General features: G+C 36.8%; 1 protein-coding gene across 4 annotated transcripts in view; it reads left to right on the top strand.

Moving 5' to 3' along the window:
* The window catches only part of SMC6 (structural maintenance of chromosomes 6), a 59730-nt gene extending 37946 nt beyond the window's left edge, over window positions 1-21784 (top strand). For all 4 annotated transcript variants that reach the window (XM_084791868.1, XM_084791869.1, XM_084791870.1 and 1 more), the window contains 8 exons: window positions 652-822; window positions 2230-2367; window positions 5264-5409; window positions 7661-7786; window positions 11448-11553; window positions 17799-17951; window positions 20207-20304; window positions 21247-21784. In XM_084791868.1, coding sequence (XP_084647994.1) covers window positions 652-822; window positions 2230-2367; window positions 5264-5409; window positions 7661-7786; window positions 11448-11553; window positions 17799-17951; window positions 20207-20304; window positions 21247-21361 — 1053 coding nt within the window. In that variant the 3' untranslated portion in view covers window positions 21362-21784. The remainder of the gene's footprint in view (window positions 1-651; window positions 823-2229; window positions 2368-5263; window positions 5410-7660; window positions 7787-11447; window positions 11554-17798; window positions 17952-20206; window positions 20305-21246) is intronic.
* The last annotated feature ends 1898 nt before the right edge of the window (window positions 21785-23682 follow it).

The raw sequence follows: 23682 nt of genomic DNA, 5'->3' as shown, positions 1-23682 counted from the left end.
TTTTCAGATTCATGTTCTATCTTAAGTTTTATATGTTTTTCTGAATTTAAGTATTTTTATTCGTTTGTGACATTCGATTACACTTCTCTGGAATGCAACAAACAAGCCACATAACTGGTGTTCTGTGTAAGTGAATGACAGCATATTACTTGCAATGAGGAAAACAGGAATACTTCCCTGTACTGCAGCATTTTGGTTATTGAGGGTTGAGTTTTCTTAGTAATCATGTTTCCTCTGTGTGTGTGTGTGTGTGTGTGTGTGTGTGTGTGTGTGTGTGTGTGTGTGTCTTTTAATTGATAAACTACCTTGAAGGCATAGAGTATATCTTTTTTTTTTTAAACTTAGCCACTACCACATTGTCCAAATATATACTGATCTACGCTAAGTATATCTCGAAAGTAAGAGAGAAGATGGAATAAATATACTTTTTATTGTTGTTTTAAACAGTGTTTTTTTTAACTTTACTGCTAAATGCCATTCCTTCTTTTGAACCCTTTTGCTCTACTTTTAAGTTCCCATTTAGAGTATGAAAATACTTTGTTTTATCTTAGTTCTGAGTTTTGCCGTTGTTCTTTCCTCTTCAGAACTACTTATAGATTTTATTCTGTTGCATAACTTGTATTTAATTCTGTGTTCTTAAAATCTTACCAGGAAGATGAAGCTGAGGAAAATAAGATAAAAATGCAAATGGTGGAGAAAAATATGGAGCAACAAAAAGAAAACATGGAGAATCTTAAAAGTCTAAAAATTGAAGCAGAAAACAAGTATGATACAATTAAATTGAAAATTAATCAATTATCAGAGCTAGCAGATCCACTTAAGGTATCTATATAATTGTTCTGTCTTCTGTGCTTTTTATGTTACAGCTTACTATCCAACAAACACATTGAATCTTGACTTAAAGATCCTTACTGGATAGGTGTAACTATAAACATATATATTGTTGAGTTAGGTCAATTAATACAAAATACTCCGTTCTTATATTTAGAAGAATAAACAATTGGATCATAACCTTAACTTCTTTATCCACCAGAAACAGCAGACGTAGACGTGTCTTTGTATGCCCTTTGTTTCTGTCCCTGCCTGAATCTTTCCATCTTTCCTTTAGTTACTCATGGATTAGCAGCTGTGAAAGCCAGCCTGAAATAAAATGTTACTTAGCCCAATTATCAGTGCCTTGTAGTAGATTTGAAGCTGTTTTTTTTTTTTTTTTTTTGGGTTTTGAAACAAGGTCTCACCTTGTAAACCTGGATGGCTTTGAACTAACACATCAATACATGTCAGTGTCCTGAGTGGTAGGAGTAAAGTCATGGCTCTGGGCTGATTTCCTTTAAATTAATTTGTAACTAGATTTGTGGAAATAAAGTGAGCTGAATTTAATTAATTAATTATAATTTTAAGTTAATCATTTATAAAACCAATAAGTAATTTTAAGCCTTGTTTGGTTGATTTGTTATCCTGCACCTTATTGTCCATGCCATTTCAATGAGTAATTTTCTATTTTCAGAATTTGAAATTTTATTGATAAAGCATAATTCACTGGTAAATCAACTGGTTACTAAGGATATACAATTTAAACATTAAAGTAGAAGAAAAACAATTTTTAAAAACTTATTTATTTATTTATTTTGTATACAGTTTTCTGTCTGCCTGTACATCTGCAGGCCAGAAGAGGACATAAGATCACATTATAAATGGTTGTAAGCCACCATGTGGTTGCTGGGAATTGAACTCAGGACCTCTGGAAGAGCAGTCACTGCTCTTAACCGCTGAGCCATCTCTCCAGCTGCAATAAGAATTTTTTATCTTATCTCTTTGCTCTGGCTTCAAATCATTTAAAGGAATACTTCCCTTTGGGAAACATGCTTGTAATAAAACACTACTAGGAAGCTTTTCCTCCTTCGCAGAATGTCACACTAGCTATCACTAAAAAAACCAAGATGATTTTCTAACAAAATAATTCAATTCCTAAGACTCCCGCTGTGGTATGTTAGCAGCTGCCAGATAAAGTATTCTTGCCAGTGGGAGTGTCTGCAGTATTAGTCAGAGGTGTCTAGGGAGGTTGTGACTGATCATTGAGATCTTGCCGAATGGATGTTTTTCCTTGTTTAAAAATGCATGTGGACACTTTTATGAACTCTGTTGTCCCCTATTCCCAAAAGCCCCAGAGCACCCATCCTGCTGTTAGTGATCTTGTCTTTATAGATTTTTATGTCTTTGTTGAAACAGGATGAATTAAACCTTGCTGACTCTGAAGTGGATAGCCAGAAACGAGGAAAACAGCATTATGAAGATAAACAGAAAGAACATTTGGATACCTTAAATAAAAAGAGAAGAGAACTGGACATGAAGGAAAAGGAGCTACAGGTTATCCAGTGGTTTGGTCTTGTTTTTCCTTTGAAATTATCTTATCTTCAACTTAAATCATTAAGAATCTTATAATTTAAGTTTTTGTTATTTTTACTTTTTCACTGAAAATAGATTTTTTTCATACAATATAATTTGATTAAGGTTTCCTTTCCCCACTTTCCCACCCAAGTGCACACATTTTTTTTCTTATTAGAAAACACAGAAACATCTAAAAATAATTATCAAACCAGAATAGGAAAAAGAACCAAAGGAAAACATAAGAACACATTAGATACTAAGATATATTCTCCCAAACAGAAAACCCATAAAAACCAAAATGAGAACCATAATGTATAAGCAAAAGATTTTTAAAGTTTAAAACAAAACAAAACAAAAATCCCAAACACAAAGCAGTAGAGGCAACAAAACCTTCAATGAGTTTGTTTTGTGTTGGCCATCTACTGCTGGGCATGGGACTTACCCTTAAGTGTGTATGACTTGAATAGCCAGTGTGAGTTTCTTGGAAAAAAAACTAAATTTTCCTTTGCAAGCAGTTATTTGGAGTTAGCTTCTGGCTTAGGTATGGGGGCTCTGTCTCAGCATAGGGACCCCATCTTACTTAGATCTGTGTAAGTCCTGTGCATGTTACCACAGTCTGTGAGTTCATATGTGGGTCAGTCCTCATGTAGCCTTGTTTCTTTGGTATTCTTCATTCTCTATGGCTCTTAAAATTTTTCTGCCTCCTCTTCTGCAGAGCTCCTGAGCCCTGAGGGGAGGGATTTGATGAAGACATCCCATTTAGAATGGAGTTTTCCAAGGTCTCTCACTCTGTATATTGTTCAGTTAGGGGTCTCTATTTGTTTCTATCTGCTGCAAGCGGAAACTTCTTTGATGATGCCTGAGCAAGGCCCTGATTGACAAAGATAGCAGGAGCCATTATACTGTTATGTTCCTTTAGCAGAACAGTAGTGTTTAGTTTTCCCCTGGGCCATGTCTTATCTAGTCTCAGGTTCATGGACATTAGGCAGTACAGAGTATAGATTCCATCTCATGGAGTGGGCCTTAATTCCAGTCAGATCGTGTTTAGTTACCTCAGCTTTTATGCCACCATTGTACCAGTGTATCTTCCATGAAGGTCACTGTTGTAGACCATAGCTGGGTTGGTATTTACCTTTCCCCAGTGGCAGTGTGCAGAGTACCTTCCAGTACCACAAACACTAGTCATTTGGGGTAGACACCCCAAGGCTCTAGGTAGACACCAGTACACTTCTCCATGTTTAGTGATTTGTGTAGATGTTTTCAGCAGTAGGTTCTTATCATCAGTTTATGAGGAACAACCAAGAGCCTTGGCACTAGCCTGGTTTGTTTGGAAGTTTCCAAGAGGGCCTTTTGTCCGAAAGTTTGATTAGATGTAACCCATTCTTGGAATTGAAGGTTTCATATGGTGGCAAGCAATGTTTAGTTGAGACTTCGTCTCCCCTTTTACTTAGTGACTTAGGTTATATATGTGCGCGCACACACACATACATATTTAAGAAGTGTCTATTGTATTTGGTTTCCATACAGCCTCTATTTTTAGTTTTTAAATTAGCTATATATAAAGTAAGAGGCTTTCATATGAGATTTCCATGCATTTTTCTTTTTGGTTAGTCGTCTTCTTCCCCCTCTCCTCCCTTATTCTCTGCTCTCCTTTCCCTACTATATTCATTTGCTCCCATCTTCCCTTCCACTTTGCTATGTTGTCTTTCTCATTTTCTTCTTGAGACCCATTTTCTTCAGTGTCATGTTTCTAGGGGGAAAAAATGTCATGAGTTTTTTGTTTCTTACAGGGTAACAGGTGCTTCTGTTCTTAGTGTCTCTCAGACTATAAGCACTGACTAGGCCAGATAATCTTTCATTGTGTCTCAGCTGTTGAGACAATGGCTCTCTCAGTTGGCATGTGTAAATAAGTGTATGCCACTTAGTATCAGGACTATGCCTACATCTCTGGGGTGTGTGCTGACAGGGCTTAACTCCTGCCCACTCTACCTATTCACAGCTAAGCAGCCACTGTGTTTTTAGGGAATAAATTGAAGGCAGTCCTATTGTACATAGTGGATTCCATCTTTGCTTTACAGCATAAGAAAAATGAGTGAAACTCTTAATCTGTTTCCATATGTGTTTCAGACATAATGCAGTAGATTATGATATAAAATTGATATTGTATAAGAAAATATTTAGCATTTTTCATTGCATATACCCAAGATGTCTATTTGTGTTTTCCATACCTCTCTTGTTCAAAGTATATGCTAAAGTACACCAAAAGCTGTCACCAACCTCAGTATTCTTTTATTACTATTTTACATTTTTTTTTACTAGGAAGTAGTGGAGTTCTTATAAGTTATTAATCTTTGTTCAAAGTTTGTGCTAAAGTACACCAAAAGCTGTCACCAATCTCAGCATTCTTTTATCACTATTTTACATTTTTTCACTAGGAAGTAGTGGAGTTCTTATAAATTATTAATCTTTTATGTAGTAATATACTTTTCTTGAGCATTACTAATAACACTTTGCTTCTTCAATGTAAAATATGAATAGAAACATTATTAATGGTGGTTAGAGAGCTGGCTCAACAGCTAAGAGCATGCATTGTATTCATCCACAAGACTTGAGTCTGCTCTGCAGCACTCATATGTAATGTTCACAACTGCCTGTAACTCCAGCCTCAGGGTATCCAACATCTCTAGCCTCAACAGGCACCTGTACTTATGGGCATATATGTAGTTAAAAATAGCAAATCTTTAAGAAAAAAATGTGGATGGTAAATGCATGTCTTAAATCGAAGGTCATTTTAATTTGCATATTTTGGTAGAATTAGTATAATGAATTACCATATCAAGGAAGAATTTTAAGATCTAAACATCTATTTTCTTAGGAGAAAATGTCACAAGCAAGACAGATCTGCCCAGAGCGGATAGAAGTAAAAAAATCTGCATCAATTCTAGACAAAGAAATTAATCGATTAAGACAAAAAATACAGGCAGAACATGCTAGTCATGGAGATCGGGAGGAAATAATGAAGTAAGTGGTCATTAATTTTCTACTTTAGTGTATTATCCATAGATATTATTAATCTAAACATTTTATATGTACGTTTAATTTGGATGAAGGGTTATTGTGGGAATGCAATCATACCGAGGGAGTCTGTTAGATGACCATTATTAAGAATGAACAGTACCTGATAACTAAGCTATGGAATGACATTTTAACATAAATGCAGCTTATATTTATAAGAGCCATATGGACAGGAAAATACTCAGCTTCACAAGTGATCAAAAACTACGAGTCTGAATACTTAGAAACTGTTTTCCATATACATGAAAACTAATACAATGAAAACATTAACAGTCCCGGTCACTGAGGTCTCAGTGAAATGAGTATTCTTACATTACTATTAAAAAGAAAAACTTGAAGAAAATTAGGGGGCACCAACCAAGGACAATGCACGCAGAGAACCTAGATCCCTTGTTCAGATGTAGCCGATGGGCAGCTCATTCTGTACATGGGGGTGTCCCCCTTTTAATTACTACCCCTTGGCAGGATGGCCTTGTAGGCACACAGAGGAAGGGGATGCAGGCTATCCTGATGAGACTTGATAGGCTGTGACCAGACAGTGGGGGAGGAGGGTCCCCCGGTCAGAGGTCTAAGGGAGGGGGATGGAGCAGAAGAGGGAGGGAGGGTGGGAACGGAAAGATAATATTGAGGGGATAACAATCAGGATGTAATGTGAATAAGTTATAGTATATAATTTATATACTATATATATACACACACACACGTATATATAAAAACGAATTAGGGGGTTTACAGTTTTGCTGTTGTCTACCTACAGGACATTGGAAAATCATTAAATCTTTAGCCTTAATTTACTTATTTAGAGATTGTTATGAAAATCAAGTGAACTAATCTCTAATAAAAAGAATGTGAAGGAAATAGCATATAGTTAAAACTCTTCTGAAAAGCATGTTGTGAGTATAAATCAAAATGCTTTACAGAATATTTGTTGCAATGTTAAATGAGTCACTACTTTATATTGTAAATAATCTAAAATGAGAAAATACTGTATTAAGTTCCTTCTTTAGGTGTTTTTTAAAAAACGGAATATTAACAATGGTACGCAACTATGAAGAATGGTTAAAGAATAGAAAAATTACGATCTTTCTACAAAACCCCTTTTTATGTTATAAAAGCTTAAGAAGGGGTCCAGTAAGGTAGCTCAGCAGTTAAAGGGCCTGCCGCCATGACTGATGCCCTGAATTCAATCTCTGGGGCCCATATCATGGAAGGAAGGAATCAATGATACCACTGATTATCCCCTAACCTTCATGTACCATGGTGGCATATAAATATACACACAATAAATAAATAAATGTTTTTAAAAAATAAATTTGACAAAGCAAGTGATGTCACTGTCATTTTCAAAACATTGGGGAAGATTCAGACTATTAAGAAATTTCTGTAGGCAGTACATCTCACTTTTAAAAAGTTTCTAAACTGCATCATTTGGTTGTGGATGCCACTCAATAGTAGCATATGCAAGACTCAGGTTCATCCTCAGGACTGACATTCTCTTTGTGTATATGCATAAATATGTATGAATGAGTTGGGGATGGGGAGTGATGCAGTGTAACAATTCTTACTGTGAAATCACGATGTCCTGAAGTCAGATCTCCTGTACCCTTGTAAACCTGGTGTGAGAATGGCTATCTCTAACCCTGGCACCAGGACCAGGTCAGTCCCTAAAACTTGCTGGTCAGCCATTCTAGCCAAATTGGTAAGCTTCAGATTTATGGAAAGTGTATCAGGCTGTTTGTTTCCCTTCCACTGTGGCAGTTTTGAGTAGTCTTGCTCTCCTTACCTCGCTTCTTTACTTACCCAGTTTAGGATGGAGGGATTCCAATACTGACCTTGTATCTCTTTGTTCCCTTGTCGACATCTGTTACCAAGAAAACCTTCTGGTATTACCCCTTTAATTTTAGAAAGTGTTGGTTTATTAGTATTTTCTAAGATCTGCCCTTGGTACTTATGCACATACTTTCTTTGTCTTAATGCATTTTCTAAGGCTCAGACTTCGTTTTTCTCTGTTTGCAGCTGCACTGTCTCTCTTGTAACATTCATTCTTTGTAGGAGTATGCTTTGGCTAGAAATACATAGAATCAACTGTTCTTGGGCCCTCTATACTCCTCTTTTCCCTTTTCTTTCTAGTTAAATATGTGTGAGGCTTTACTTGTATGGTTGTATTTATTCACTGAATGTTTTATTTATAAAATAGGCAGTACCAGGAAGCAAGAGAAACCTATCTTGATCTGGATAATAAAGTAAGAACTTTAAGAAGGTTCATTAAATTACTAGAAGAAATAATGACCCATAGGTATAAAACATACCAACAATTCAGAAGGTAAGTGAATTTTAAAGGTATATCTCTTTTTGTTTGTTTTCACATTATCCTATATGAATAATCACGTGTTTCAGCGTACTGTGGATGCATGATTCACAGTTAGAACTTAGAGTCTGTAGTTGTCAGAATGCTGTCCTGCAAGGACCTTATCAGCAAGCTCACCTAGCTTTTTTATTGTTAGGTAACCTTTACTAGATAACTCTCAGATGCTGTTTATTGTCTACTAGGTCATTTGAGTAGAACTCAGTGGTACTGAAACAGTTGACTTTACTCTTGGACATTGCATGCTACTAGGGAAGTTTAGGAGGGCCCATTAAGGCAGTCTATCAATTACTTTACCATGATCTACTGGAGTGGTATAGCTCCATGATTATAAACCTCTGTTTGATTTACTGTAATATCTTCAGTGTTTATAATTGTGTTTGATGTAGCTGGTGCTTGACCAAAGAAAGAAGCTATTAGTAACATAGTGAAAGATGCAGTCTTACAGGAGTAAGTTGATCCCCACTTACACCAAAGATACAGGGGAAAAAAACAAATAAGACAAAACAAAAACAGAAGAGTGTTAGGGGATATAGCTCTTAATATCCTTATTCCAGAGAGGCCATAGTTCCTCTGATACCCGTTTTCCCAGACAGCCCTTTAGTGATGCTTTTTACTTCTTTCTAGCCCAACGTTTACTATTGTGTGTTTGTGTACAGTGTGTGTATCTGTGTATGGAAGAGGCCTGAGGTTGAAGCAGGTGTATTTCTTAATTCCTCCCCTCCCTCTCTACCCTCCGCAACCCCCTTATTTAAATTTCATTTCCAGACAGCATCTCTTGCTGAACCTAAAGCTCATCAGTTTGACTAGTTGCCTGGTCAGTGAACTTCAGGGATCTACACCTGTCTTTCCCACCCTCCCAGCCCTCCCCCCACCCGGCACCCAGTACTGGGGTTACAGGAACTTGAGGCTACCTGGAGGCTTTTTATATGGCTTCTAGGGATCCAGTCTTGGGTCTTCACAACAACAACTGATTCATCTTCCTTACCCCGAAGTTCTACAATTTTAAGGAAATAGAAGTAAATTTTAAAAAAGATGCCTACCATTATGTATGTGGTGAAAAGGAGATAAATTTTTATCCTGTACACTGCCTTTGAAGTTTTCTTGGCAACCATTCTTTAGGGCTGATTCTGCTCTTGCTCTGAGGTACTCTTCTTACCAGTGCTTGTGAGTCCAGAGGTTTCACTCTTGTGCATAAGACATGAGCTCTCCCTGCCTGTGACATTTCCTCATGCTTCTCCCAGGTGCTTCTGTTACTGTTCATTTCCCACCTCGATTCAGGTAGTCTTCATGTAGTTTGCACTGGTTGGTACCCAGGTCTCTGGTAGAGCATAGCCCTGGTATATCCTCCGCAGTTTTCCTTCTCTGCCAACCTCGGCCCCTTTTATTACAGAGATCATTGTGACTGGAACTGCCATTGTTATTTAATATCCAGATTGAAAACTCCTATTTCATATATAGTTTGTCTAGGTTTTGAAGAGGTTTAGAAAGATTAAATATAGTTTCTATTATTATTTACATGTTTTCCAGATGTAGTATAGTTTGGTGCTCTATTGTTAAACAGAAACCAGTGTTTAAATAATCTGTGTAAAAGTACTTGTGTGTGTGTGTGTGTGTGTGTGTGTGTGTGTGTGTGTGTGTGTGTGTGTTTTCTGTTGTGATGATAAATACTCTGAAAAAAGCAACTTAAGGGAGAAAGGGTTTATTTCTGGTCACAGTTGAAATACGGTCCATCAAGGCAGCAGGTATTTGAAGCCGCTGGTTGTGTTGCATCCACAGTAAAGAAGCAGAGAGTGAAGTATGACTGGTACTGCTCTGTTCCTTATACAGTCCAGGATCCTGTGCCCAAAGAGTGGCGCTGCCTGCCTTTAGGCTGGTTTTAATTAGCCCAATAGAGATAATCCACCACAGGTATGCTTAGGCCCATTTTCTAGGTTATTCTAGATTGTTGCATTGGCAACACTAACCATCCTAGTGTATTATCTTGATAGAGGCTTTAAAATTGACTTCTTATTGTTGTTGTTGTGTTGTTTACTCAGTTGTGGAAAGAACAAAAATGGCCAACATGTTAGAATCATTTCTCCTTCTCTACTCTCTAACCTTCTTACTTTAGAACAGTTTATGATAAAAGTCCTGTGAGTGGAAGCAGCCAGTATATTGGAGTATTGCAGGATGTTAATAGAGAGTTCTGGAATCCAGTTACCAGTGCTGTAGCAGCAAAAGAGACTAAGAAAACCAGACTTCTATGTCTTTTAGTGTGGAGAAAGATAATGCACTTTATAGGACAGGAAACAGTAGAGAAAACAAACTCCCACTCCCACCCTCCAAAAAAAACATGGTTACTTTGAGACCTCAGACTCAATAAAGAGTAGCAGTGATAAGAAGAATTGCCATTTTTCTCTCACCCAGACCGTATTTTCTAAATACTGTGCCGTCAGTAAAAGGAACTGGACTCCCATGGAGGGAAGTGGCTGATAGCAAATCTGTGTGGGGAAGATGTAGATAAGTCTCTAAACCTGCCCACCCCCTCCAGCTCCAGCCTACCCTTCAAAGTGATAACACTAGTACTTAGGAGATAGCTTGAAGGGCTTGGATTGGCAAAATCTGGGGCAGTCTGAAAATCACAGTAACTCCACCGTGATAAAGAGAAAAAGAAAGGTAGATAAGAATTGAAGGCTGGGATAGCTCAGTAAGCCCCTGTTTTGTGCCCCACATAAAAGTTGAACACAGAAGAGTCAGGCACAGTAGTGCATATTTATAATTTTACTACTGGGGAGGTGGGAATAGGATCTCTGGGGCTTACTACTAAAACTAGCTAAGTAGGCAAGCCCCAGAGCAATGAGAGATTGTCTTAAAAATAAGACAGGCAGATGGTTCAGCAGTTACGAGTACTGGTTGCTTTTTTGTGGTTCAGTTCCCAACACCATCACCATCTACAACTCTTAGTCACGGGGATCTCGTATGTTCTTCTGGCTTCTGTGGGCACTGCATACGTGTGCACAGACAGACAGACAGGCAAAACACCAATAAAGAGAAAAATCTAAAACCATGCACATAACAGAACCAAGATGGATAGCACCAAAAAAACGACAGGTGAGGTTCTCTGGCACATGCATTGTACACATGTATATAAACACAAAAACGGGGGGGGGGGGGACGGGGGGGGGACAGGGCAGGGGAAGGGAATTTACACAGCAGGAAGTTTCCTTACCATACAGTCTAGTGTCTTCTGATAGTAGAGAAGAAATAATGGAGCTTGCTTTATACTAACAAGACATAGAACATTACCCTTATCTTTTTTTTTTCCATTATGAATTTAGGGAAACAGGCAGATTAATAAGATGCGAGTTTACCTTGCTGTCCTTAAAGCTCAATTCCTTTAAGGACAAGATTTGTCTGATACATGCCTTGAGTAAATTATTTGAATGACTAATACATGCATATGGACTGATTGTCATAATGGGGCATGTTAAATGTGGCATGATACCCTTCTTCTCTTTATAAATATTCATATATAGGTAATGAACTTGTAAAAATCCAATTAAAAAACATCTTAAATCTCATTTTATACTGTGTTGAACAATTTGTATTATAATATGCCAAATTATTTTCTTTGAAGGTGTTTGACATTGCGATGCAAATTATACTTTGACAATTTACTATCTCAGCGGGCTTATTGTGGAAAAATGAATTTTGACCACAAGAGCGAAACTCTTAGTATATCAGTAAGTATCCTGACTCTCCATCTTTATCATTAGTTGTTTCTTTTCTTTTCTTGAAACATTGATCAGCTTTATCCTGTTATCTGTAGAAAACAGGAACTTATTCTAAGTTAAAGATGGTCTTTGCTAGTATGTTTAAAATTGTTTCTGTTAATAAAGCCTAGTAGCTTAGTGTTCTTTCCATATAAACACATTGTGTTCTTAGAATGCTAAGGATAAAAGTGTTTATCCATGTCAGTCCACAACTGTTTTAAGTTTTTACCCAGTGCCATGTAGTATTTACAGAGAGTACATTGTCTGTACTCTCACGGTGGAAGCCAGGAAGTTTCTGCCTTGTAATTTAATTATCTGTTATATTCACTTTTGTAGATTCTATGGTTGTAGAAACGTGTACAAAGTGTCTAGTGTGGGGATATGGATTAAAAGTTGCGTAGGAAGATAGAAAACAGTTACTCACTTTAAATAGTAATTGCTGCTCTTGATACCATAATCTTACCCTTCTATTCTAATATTCACAGTAAATACTAGATGTTTGGAATCCTTCATCATTTAAAACCTCTGCATTTAAGCAAACTAAGAAGTTAAATTTATTTCTTATTGTTTAATTAATTATTATTATTTTTAATTTATTTTTTGGAGAGACAATCCTTTAAAGGCAGATTTGAAAGTGCTGGGAGGAATTAGGAGGCAATATGTCATAATAATCCATTGTTTTTACTCCAAAAGTACAAGAAATTCAAGGAATTTACAAAAGTTCTATTTTTAAAGGCATTGGGAAGCTGTGGAAGCAACAGCAACTAGATGAATTGAAATCCCAAGAAGTGGGAGAGCCTGTCCAAAGTACACTAACATTGCTGGATATTTTATTTCCTGGAGGTGTTTGATGATCTTGGAATTTTGGAGGTTCTAAGGGATTCTGAGACAAGACACCAAGAATTAGGGAATGCTAAGCATGTGACTAGTATTTCAGTTAATTCTTGAGGGTTGGAATTTACATAGCTAACCAAAGGAACTAATATGTATGAAATTGCATGTACCTTAGTAAAACTGCACATCTACTGCAGTCTAGCTTTCTCCCAGATTAACTGTCTGTCAGCCTTGGCATATGTACATCTAGTCAGATGGAAATTTGTTCATTCTACCTTGGTGGCCTATTGTATCATCTAGTATCTGTTGTTAGACAAAATATCAAGCATAAAGTAAAAAGATTTGAGTCCATACCCTACAGTCAGGAGCCATCGTGCTCACCATTTATTCGTTATTGTACTAGTGATTCTAGCCAAAGTCAAGGAGCAAAAGAAATGGATTATAAAAGAAGTAAAATTCCCTACATTTATAATGAACATGGTTGGTGAAATCTACAGAACAAGCAGCTAAAAATAGTTAAATGCAACTAGCAGCGTTAGAGGCACAATTAGCATTCAAAATGAATTATATTTTTATATATTAGCAACATGATCAAAAACTGGAATTTTATAATACCATTTATAACACCATTTTATATAAAATGCATAGAAATCTGGCATAACATGTCAAAGACCTATACACTGAAAAGTCAAAAGAGAAATTAATGAAGACCTTAGTGAGAAATCCATGGTTTTTATGGCTCAAAAGACTCAGCAGGGGCTGGGGAGATGTCCCATCTAGTAAGGTGCTTGATTTGCAAGAGTTAAAACTTGAGTGGGATTTCCTGCATCATGCATAAAAAGGCCAGCACTAATCCCAGTGCTCCATAGGCAGAGACTGGTGAACTCATAGGGCTGGCAAATCTAGGTGGCTCAGTGAGGTCCATGGTTAATAAAAGACTCTGCCTCAAAAAAAAAAAAAAAAAAAAAAAAAAAAGGAGATAATGATTGAGGAAAACACCTACTACATATATATGGATATCCACTGCATACGTATGTATATGTACAAAAGAACATAATTAAACATGTCAAAATTTTAGTTCTTCCCAAATTGACCTATAGATTCAGCACCATTTGTATCAAAATAGCCACAGGCTTCTCTCTCTCTTTCTCTCTCTCTCTCTCTCTCTCTCTCTCTCTCTCTCTCTCTCTCTCTCTCTGTCTCTCTCTCTCTCTCTCTCTCCCTCTCTCTCTCTGTGTGTGTGTGTGTGTGTAAAAATTGATAAGGTGGTCCTAAAATGTATATGGAAATGGAAAGGAGTTAAAATAATTAAAGTAACTTTGAAAAGGAAGGAACAGTATTTGAAAACTTCATTAACTGAAGGCTGAAGTAACAGAGAAAGGTTTTATTACAGAGACATTCAGATCCATGGAAACCAAGCAAAGATTATGAACGAGCCAGAGGAAACTTACAGAATGATGGATGCATTCTTTATTTTTAAATTGCAGTTTTGTACATATCTTATTAAAATTAAAAAGATTTTCTTGTATTTGAGATGTCACAGTGTAAATATGGAGGACTAAGGACAACTTGTGTGTAATCACATTTGGGATCCTCAGGCAGGAAGATTAACACAAATTATAGCCACTCTGGGCTAAGAGTGAGACCCTATCTCAAATAAACAAAAGAGGGAGGATAGCAGAGAACACGGGAGACAAACACAAAATAGTGAGAAATAAAACCTAACATTACCATTAGGCCTTTGTGGACTACTAAGGTATATTAAAAGCAAAGACCTGTGTGTATAAGATTGTGAGTCAAATCCTGTTAAAAGGAGACTTTAAATATTAACATAAGGACAGGGGGGATCCTAAGGAAAAACAGAGCAAAGACATCCGTTTTGATACACAAGAAAGCTTACAAACTGCTATTAATAACAAAATCAAGGGATTGAGAGATGGCTGAGTGGTTAAAGAGCACTATCTGATTTTTCAGAGGTCCTGAGTTCAATTCCCAGCAACCACATAGTGGCTCTCATCCAACTATAATATGATCTAATATTATAATCTATAATGTGCCCTCTTTCTGGTGTGCAGGTGTGCATGCAGGCAGAGCACCATTTATATAATAAATAAATAAATAAACAAATCTTTAAACAACAACAACAACAAAATCAGGTTTACACAGTATCACTAGAGACCAAAAGGAGTGTTTCATTCTATTAGAAAGTTAATTTTAAAAATTCTGAATTTGTATATTCAGAAAACAGTAAGTATAGAAAAGTTGAGGAAACTAAAAGGTAAAATAGTTAACTATAGATGGAAATTAGAACTTTTCTCAATAATTAACAGAAAAATCAGATTAAAAGTTAGTAAATTTATACAAGCCTTACAATAGCTCCCAAATTGACACAGTAGCATAAATGCAGAACACTGTGGTAAATTTTTGTGAACTGCCTATGAGACATTTACCAGCATAGACCACTTACCTGTCCTCAGTCAAAATCTCAATAGCTTATTAAGTAAAAAATAAATTGAAGTTATTCAGAATATATTTCAAAATTGAATGATATTAGAAATAAAAACCATAAAATTCCCCAAATTTATACAGCACATTTCTACACAGGTTTATTTTTCTTTTTTATTTACATTTATATTTTGCCTCCATGCATGTCTATGTAAGGGTGTCAGATCCCCAGGAACTGGAATTATAAGCAGTTGTGAATTGTCATGTGGGTGCTGGAATATGAACCTGAGTCCTTTGGAAGAAAAATCAGTGTTCTTAACTGCAGAGCCATCTTTCCAGCTAAATGATTAAGGAATCATAACAAATCATCTGGAAATTACAAGATAATTTCCAGCAACAATAAAAAATGGAGCACAATAAAACTGAAAGAGACAGTGTAACACTTTTCAGAAGGGAATTTGTAGCTCTCTGTACAAGTTTGAGGAAGAAAGGTAAGACCAACATTAATCATCTCTCTCAGGAAGCTAGGAGAAGACAAGTTTGAATTTAGACACAGAGATCTCATAAAACTAAGAGCAGAAGATGAGAAGAGAAAGCAAATGTCCAGTGGCAACATCTAGACAGAGACACTACTTGTAAACCTATGGATAAAGGGTGATCATTTCATAAATTACTGGATTCAAATTATTGGGTGTCCTTTTGGTTAAACAAAGCAAAAATGATTCTCACCTTTTTTTTTAACATTTAGTATAAAAGTGATTAAAATTGATAAATGTAAAATGTAGAACAATAAACTTGTGGATGAGGAAGTCAATTTAGGGTACCCATCAATGGATGGGAAATATAATAGATAACCATAAGGAAATGATACTCAGCCATTAGCAAGAATGAAATCCTGTCCATTTGCATCAAAATGGATAAAACTAGAAGATGTTATGTTAAATAAGCCACACAGAAAAACAAGTAGCACATATTCTCATGGGAAGATCAAGAGTTAATCTGAACACCAGAGTTATGAGCACTACAAGTTGGGGAGGGGAGAGGAAGAAGTTGAGTACCAAGAACCAAAACATAGTTCCATGGGAGTTTAAATCCCAGTACTCCACAGCAGTGTGAACTACAGTTCACAAGAAATACTCGATACTTTAAAGAAAACTAAAATACATAAATGCTCAAAAGCTCAGACACAAGTGAGGAGATAGAGATACTAATTGTTATGACTTAACCAGTATATGCTTCATATGTGTGAAAATAAACATTCCATTAACATATGCCACCCTTGCCTGTTAGTAAAAAGTAAAGTACTTTCATGAATGTTTTAAAAATAGGACCTCAAAAGCAATTTTAAAAAGTAAATGTAATAATAGGGATGCTATTTCCTGGGTAAAGATAATTTTTGGTGAATAATACAACAAAAGAACTCACCTAGGATATTTTAAGGATAATAAAACAAAAAGACTGAACCCATTTTAAAATCACCAAAGACTAAACGAGTAAATAGAGTTACCCAAATGGAGTTTAAGCACGGTGAACAATGCTCAGGATTGTTAGTTGTCAGAGAAACACAAATGCATGCCTCACTAGCGGCTGTTGAACCCCTGATGAGGATGACTGAAGTAAGCAAGACTGGTAAGGACATACAATTAGAGTTATTACATTGCTGTTGGGAAGAAAATTGCATTAATTTGAAAACCCATCTACTTTCAGATGTAAATTCAAGGAAAATAAATGCTTATGTGCTCCTAATATATTTTTCCCCCTTGGGGCAGTATGCCTTCAAAAAAAAAAATCCAAAACATTTAAATTTAGAATTTGTAAGCCTCTTGGAGTGTTAAAAATGAATGTATGTTCATCTGAGAGAAGCATATATATTACACATAAAACTGTTTTCACTTTGGTGGATAGATAAAGTATGTCTGCAGTCTTATCAAAATAGAGTGCCTCCTTAAATTATCTTATTGTCTCAGGAAATTATGCAGAAGGAATGCTTTTAATAACATTAATTGATTTTTTTTTTTACTGTTTCCATGGGAGATTTTAAAAATGTTTTTAATGTCTCTATTTTAATCTTACTTATTTTACATCCTGCTGCAGTTTTCTTCCCTCCCCTTCTTCCAGTATCCCTCCTCCCTCCATCCCTCAAAATGTCTGTAATCCATTTCCATTATTGTTCTTAGGTAAGCCTCTTCCATCAAGTGGGTCTGTGTTTTGAAAATCAGTAAATATTAAAGCAGTGTAACCACTAGATGTCACTGTAATTCTAGTAATGAAAAAGTACCTCAATACTTTAAATGTTTAATGTAGTAGCAGTTTCAGAAGAACTAGTTTAAATTATTTATTTTAGTAAATAATATTACATTAAATATTGGATTTGTTGTCATTGCTTCGGAATTTTGGTATGTTAGGTTCCATCAAGGTGACAAAAAGTACTCAATTTGATTTTTGTGTTTTGTTTTGTTTTGAGACGGTTTCTCTGTGTAGCCTTGGCTGTCCTGGAACTCAGAGGTCCTCCTGCTTCTGCCTCTTGAGGGCTGAGGCGTGTGACACTTATAGTTGGCTGATTTTTTAAAAAAGTATTTGTATGTATAGACTTTTGGTCTGCATGTATATCTATGCAAGTTCATGCCTGGTGCCTGAGGAGGACAGAAGAAGGCATCAGATCTCTAGAACTGGACTTGCAGATGGGCATGAGCCACTGTGTGAATGCTGGGAAACAACCCTGGTCCTCTGTAAGAGCATCTTAACTCTGAGCCATCTCTGTAGTCCCTCCGTTTGATTCTTTTAAAGTGAAACAAAATTAGATAGCTTACTATATAGTTCAAGTATAAAATATTTTGAATGGAGTAGAGTCTTTCATACTGCTAATGATCTTAGCTTTACCCCTTTTCTTTCTCATTTTCAAGACTATAAACCGTTCCTTGTGATTGCTCTTAAAGGTTCAGCCTGGAGAGGGAAACAAAGCTTCCTTCAATGACATGCGTGCTTTGTCTGGCGGTGAACGTTCTTTCTCCACCGTGTGCTTCATTCTTTCCCTGTGGTCCATTGCTGAATCACCTTTCAGATGCCTGGACGAGTTTGATGTCTACATGGTATTGTTGAATTTTAAGTTCTCTAATTTTTATTTTGTTAGAATATTTTGAAAGAAACAAATTTTCTTTTATTTCCTCACCATAGGGAAGGCTGTGCCCTGCCACATTAGTTTGTGATGTTAGCAGCTGGGGAGACCCTGTAGTTTAGTTCTCTCCATGGCTACTGTGTGGACCTCCAGAGACCCTACTCCAGCTTTTCTCCCCCACTATGTACATCTTGAAGTGTCCTCCTGGTAGGCTTTCTCTCCCTGAGCCTTTCCCCTAGCTTATTGCCATCATTCTACGTAAAATTTTTGCTTTTTTTTTTTTTTTTTTTTTTTTTGGTTTTTCGATCAAGACAGGGTTTCTCTGTGTAGCCTTGGCTGTCCTGGACTCGCTTTGTAGACCAGGCTGGCCTTGAACTCACAGTGATCCACCTGCCTCTGCCTCCCAAGTACTGGGATTAAAGGACTTTCCCTTCTTAACACAGGGCTTTTGTTTACTGGCTCCTATGGTTATGGCCACGCTTTTCAAAAGAGTAACATAAGAGCAAAAAAGGTAACAAAGATGTAAGAGCATTTGCCTTTAAGGGTAAAACAATAAAATAAAGGTTTTGAAACCAAGGACTGCTACTGGGGTCTCAGTTTCTCCATGTAGTAGAAGACAGTTATTCGTTGCCTCATTGGGCTACAGTGAGGCTCAGGTGGCATTCTGTGTCTAACATGCATCCTACTGTTTTATGTACTGTAGTCTGGGCTCAGGTTCCACAGCCGCATTCGTTTATCAGATGTCATTCATGAGCTTGGTCTTTATTTACTGGGGTAGCTGGCTCCTGTCCCCCTCCCTTGGGATGTGTTGTCTTATAGCCTCTACACTCTCTGTGTGTTCCCCCTTTCTAGTCTGCCTTTCTACTTCCACATCTAATGTCATTGAGTGTTTGGCATTTTCTGTTTGCTTTTTACAGTCTTACTATTTTTCTGGTCACAAATGTGTAGAAGTGATATAACATACATACCTCCCTACAGGCCCCAAAGCTGCTATCTGCTTATAGACCTACCTGACGGAGGTCTCCTATCCTGATAACTTGTTTGTGGACTAGACCTGTGTACCCCACTACCCATTCCACCATCCAGTAAACTGCTAGCATTCTGAGCTCAGTGTGAGACTGAGTGGGCCTTCCTCTCAAATCATCTTTTCTGAATTTTCCACCATGTTAATGATAAATTGTCATTACCATCCTAGTCACCTACCTTCAAAAGCATGTATGTCTGATTAGCTCTTCCCTTTTACATGCGTGGTGGCCTGTTGGCTCCTCTTCTGAATGTTCTAGCCTTTCCTCCCATCTCACTGTGGCTCTGCCACCTTTTGTTTCTTTATCCCCAGCTGCCTCTTGATAGACTTTGAAACTTGTGTCTTGCCTTGCTGTTTCTTGTTTCTATAGCCCATTCTATAGCCACATGTTTTAGGAGAGTATTGATTGGTAAATCAGACCTGATCGTGCTCACCCTTTTAAGACTCCTAGGTGGTTATATATAAAGTATTTAATTTTATAAGGTGATGTTTAGATCTTTAGTGGTGTAGTATCTGCCAGAAATTTTAGCTTTTCTAAGCTGTTTGTAATTTTCCAAGTACCATGCCCCTGTCTCTGTAGTATGCTTTCATGTATTATGTATTAAACTGTGTTTATCTTTTATGATGATGCTTTCATGTTGCCTTGTGATTGCCATGCTTTCTAAATTCTGAGAAAGTTGATAAATTTGAAACCAGGCAAATTTTTTGTCTTTTTCCTGAGTAATTAACTATTATTGTACTTACAGATCCATACTGTAATAGTTGTATCATTAGTATATTTTCTTATTATTTTAATTGTTATTTATATTTGAGAGAGGAGGCCTTAGAAATGACCTGGGAGAATATTCGGTTACTTTCCCCTTACTGCTTCTGATATTTTTCATAGAGAAACTACTTGGTATCATACATAATGAAGAAACTCAAGAAGCTTGTTTCAGCCAAAAGAATGCTGGGTTTTTTTTGTTGTTGTTTGTTTGTTTGTGTTTTTTTTTCTTTTTGGTTTTCCGAGCCAGAGTTTCTGTGTAGCCTTGGTTGTCTTGGACTCACTTTGTAGCCAGGCTGGCTTTGAACTCACAGAGACCCACTTGCCTCTGGCTCCCGAGTGCTGTGATTAAAGGCGTGCGCCACCATGTCAGCCTTAGAATGCTGCTTTGATAGAAATAGCTGACACAAAAGCAATCCTAACTTTTATCTTTGTTCTTCAGGATATGGTTAATAGAAGAATTGCAATGGACATGATACTTAAGATGGCAGATTCCCAACGTTTTAGACAATTTATCTTGCTTACCCCTCAAAGCATGAGGTAACTTATTAAAACTTTGTGTGAAAACACATGTTTATAATATTTATTTACATATTTATATGTATTTTGATTACATGTAGAAGTGGCATACATACCCCCCTCCCCCACAAGGCCCTAAAGACATGCCTACCATGGAGGTTTCTCGTTCTCCTGTGTTCCAGGCTTCTGGTATGCTATCTAGCAAGCAGCCTTTTGCGCTCTGTGTCACTGAGACTCAGTGGGTCTTCCTTGCAAAGCATTTTTCTTTTTCTAAATGTATATATCATTTAACAAGGGAAAGAAGTCTTCTATATGGAGACATACTCATACAAAAATTCCAGATAGCCAAAGCATCCTGAGTGAAAGCGGCCTGGAATGTGGAGCTGGCATGGTTATTTTTCAGTGCAGATATGGTGGGGGTAAGGTGTGGGAGTTGATTAATCTGCTTTCTTGCTCATCAGATTTAAGATGTCTTCTATTTTCCTAGATACTTAAACTTTTATTCATGTCATCTCTTCTTTAAGAAACAATTGAACTAGAATGTAATTTTGACTTGTTTATATTTTCAATTTGCTCCTTTGTGGTTTTCTTGGCCAATTAATATGAAATAGTTTTACTAATTCTGTGTAAGACAAGGAAATGATTTCTTCCTTGTCCTTGGCTGCTTACAAACACTAATCTTAGAGCTCTGCTCTGCCATTGAGGATTGATTCTCTGTTCTGAATCAGTCCCATGATCCTCTGCTGATTTGATTGGACTCTCCAGGCAACTCCAGAGAAGAACAAGAGTGTAAAGTAGCTGACATAAACATTTTTATTTTCTTTTCAACCAGACTGAAAATAGGATGTAGAGGAAGTGTTTTTATTTATTGGTTGCTCATATTATTGGGGATGGAACCTAGGGTGAGTAGGTTTAATGAATGAAAACTTTGGGAAATTGAGTGCTTACTTTTGCTTCCCCTAGCTCACTTCCTTCAAGTAAACTGATTAGAATTCTTCGAATGTCTGACCCTGAAAGAGGCCAAACCATGTTGCCCTTCCGACCTATAACCCAAGAGGAAGATGACAACGCAAGTTGACAGCTTAGTGCCTTGCCCACGTGTTGAAAGATTGTGAGGGGGTAATACTCTGGACTGGTGGATGAAATACAATGAGACTAGAGATATTCTGAAATAAAGAAGCTCCTTTCATATGACCCATCGATTGTGTAAATAAGCCTAGAAAACCAGCTGCTGCCAATAGTTTAAAATTATTATTGCTTTTCCTGTGGAAACCAATTTCATAATACTGGTTTTAAATCTTTTTGTGGTTTTTTTTTTTTTGTCTTTGTTTTTGTTTGTTGCTTTTTGCTTTGGAGTTTCTGTGTTTTTGTTTTTATCATCCACTTTTATAAATTTTTTCAAGAGTAAAATTTTGTACATATGCACATGTACATACGTGTTCAGTTTGGGTTCATTTCTATAGTATTTTGTAAGAATTAAAATAAAAGTTTGAGCACCTGATGTTTAGTTTTACTTTTCCAGATTATTATAATCTAATTTAAAAATTAACAGATATCTGTAGAAAGAGGGATTTCTCAGTGTGGAATAGGGGGATGCATTGGACAAGAGCTGGTTACACTGGACATAACAATGTCCAGTAGAGTCCTACTTAAGACTGGGCAAAATCTTTGGGTGCCATTGGTTTTTAACCCTAGAGTACAACTATAGACGGGATACAGTTTTTATCACTACATTTCATCAGTTTTAAGATGGTCTTATTAGATACTTTTATGTAGCCCTGAAGCACCACTAACTCCAACAATGCTTTCTCTTTGTCCAGTAACTGTCCTCCATCCAAGGAAGAACATGCCACGGCTGTGACACAATTTCCACTTTAACCTATAGCATGGTGTACTAGTTAGTATAAACGCCCTCAGTTTGGCGTGGTGCAGCCACTAGTGGGGCAGATGCAAAAGAATCACAAGTTCTAGGCCTGCCTGAGCTGCTTAGCCCCTGTCTCAAAATGAAAGTAAAACTGAGGCTTGAGAATACAGCTTAGTGGTAAAGAAGGGCTGAGAAAACGAGGAGGTGAGTGCCTGTGGCCAGGCCCAGGGCTAGTGGCCAGGCCAGGCCAAGTCTACATGAGACACATGCTGATTTTAGAGACATTAAAGTTTTACAATGATTACTTTCCTGTAAAAAGGTAGTTATTGTTTCTTTTTTAAAGAAAACATGAGTGTATTAGTGCCTGCATTCTAGGGTTCGAGCTAACCTCTAAACATTGAGTAGCAGCAAGAAGCATTCCTTTTATTACCAGCAATAAATTAAAATACATATTTATGAACCTGAAAAGAAATTATTTTAAGAAAAGTACTATTTTTAAAAGCAAACATACTTCTGTAGTTATTGACAAAAACAATTTTGTTTTGGTGGAGAAGAGAATGTGTTCTTAAAATAGTTGCCAAAAATCCAAAAGCATTTCTAGTTTAAGAATTTAGTAAGAAGAAACTGCTAGATATTTTAAACTTTCCCCACCAACCATAAGCAGTGTAACTCATTTGTATCAGAACTATTTTAACATACAAATACTTTTTCAAATAAAAAAAAATAATGAAGTGGAACTTACCAGTGCATTAATTTTAACTAGCTAAGGACTTTTAGTGTCTTGAGTATTTGTGTTAGTTTTAAATGTGCTTCTACCAAATGAGAAATGCAGCTTCTGCTGAAGACAGTACATTATGGGAAATGGCAAACCTCAGATCCTGAGCATCTGCTGAAGGCTGCATTATGGGAAATGCAATCGTCAGAGTCTGAGCATCTCCTGCTGAAGACAATGCATTATGGGAAATGCAACCCTCAGATCTTGAGCTCCTGCTGATGACAGTACATTGCTTTGGCCTCAGAAAGTTTTGGTTTCAATCATAGGTGAAGTCTTCATCTAATGTTCTTAGTGAAAGCTATTTTCTTTGAAAGTATGTGTAACTTCCAAAAATAAAACTTAAATGTATATCTGTTAAGGCCATGCTTTTGTGAACTGGGACAAGGAATAATTGATTAACTTGGGCCTCTTCATGAGCAGTGATTTATTTATATGTGTTATTCCAGTAGCTCTAAAGTCCCTAGATGTCCCAAGACAGCTTTGAGTTTTAAAACTTACGTACTCACTGTTCTTTCTCAGGAAATGATCAGAATCACTCATGAAATGACAAGTGTAAGTAAATTTAGTAAGCCAAAGCATAAAAATAGTAAAGTTAATAAGCAACTACCTTAAACATTTTCCAAGTTTTCATTTCTCCCATTCCCTTTTGTATATGACAGGGCTCTTTGCGATGTTTGGAGTAATTGTATATGGAGGCAAATGCTTAAATTCTGTAAGGAATGGCAGTGACCGGGGTGTGGTGGCACATGCCTTTAATCCC

Source organism: Acomys minous, assembly GCF_964271855.1.
Source record: "Acomys minous genome assembly, chromosome: 8".
Lineage (NCBI taxonomy): Eukaryota > Metazoa > Chordata > Mammalia > Rodentia > Muridae > Acomys > Acomys minous.
Note: the sequence above shows the minus strand (reverse complement) of the source record. Positions and strands in the feature narration are given on the sequence as shown.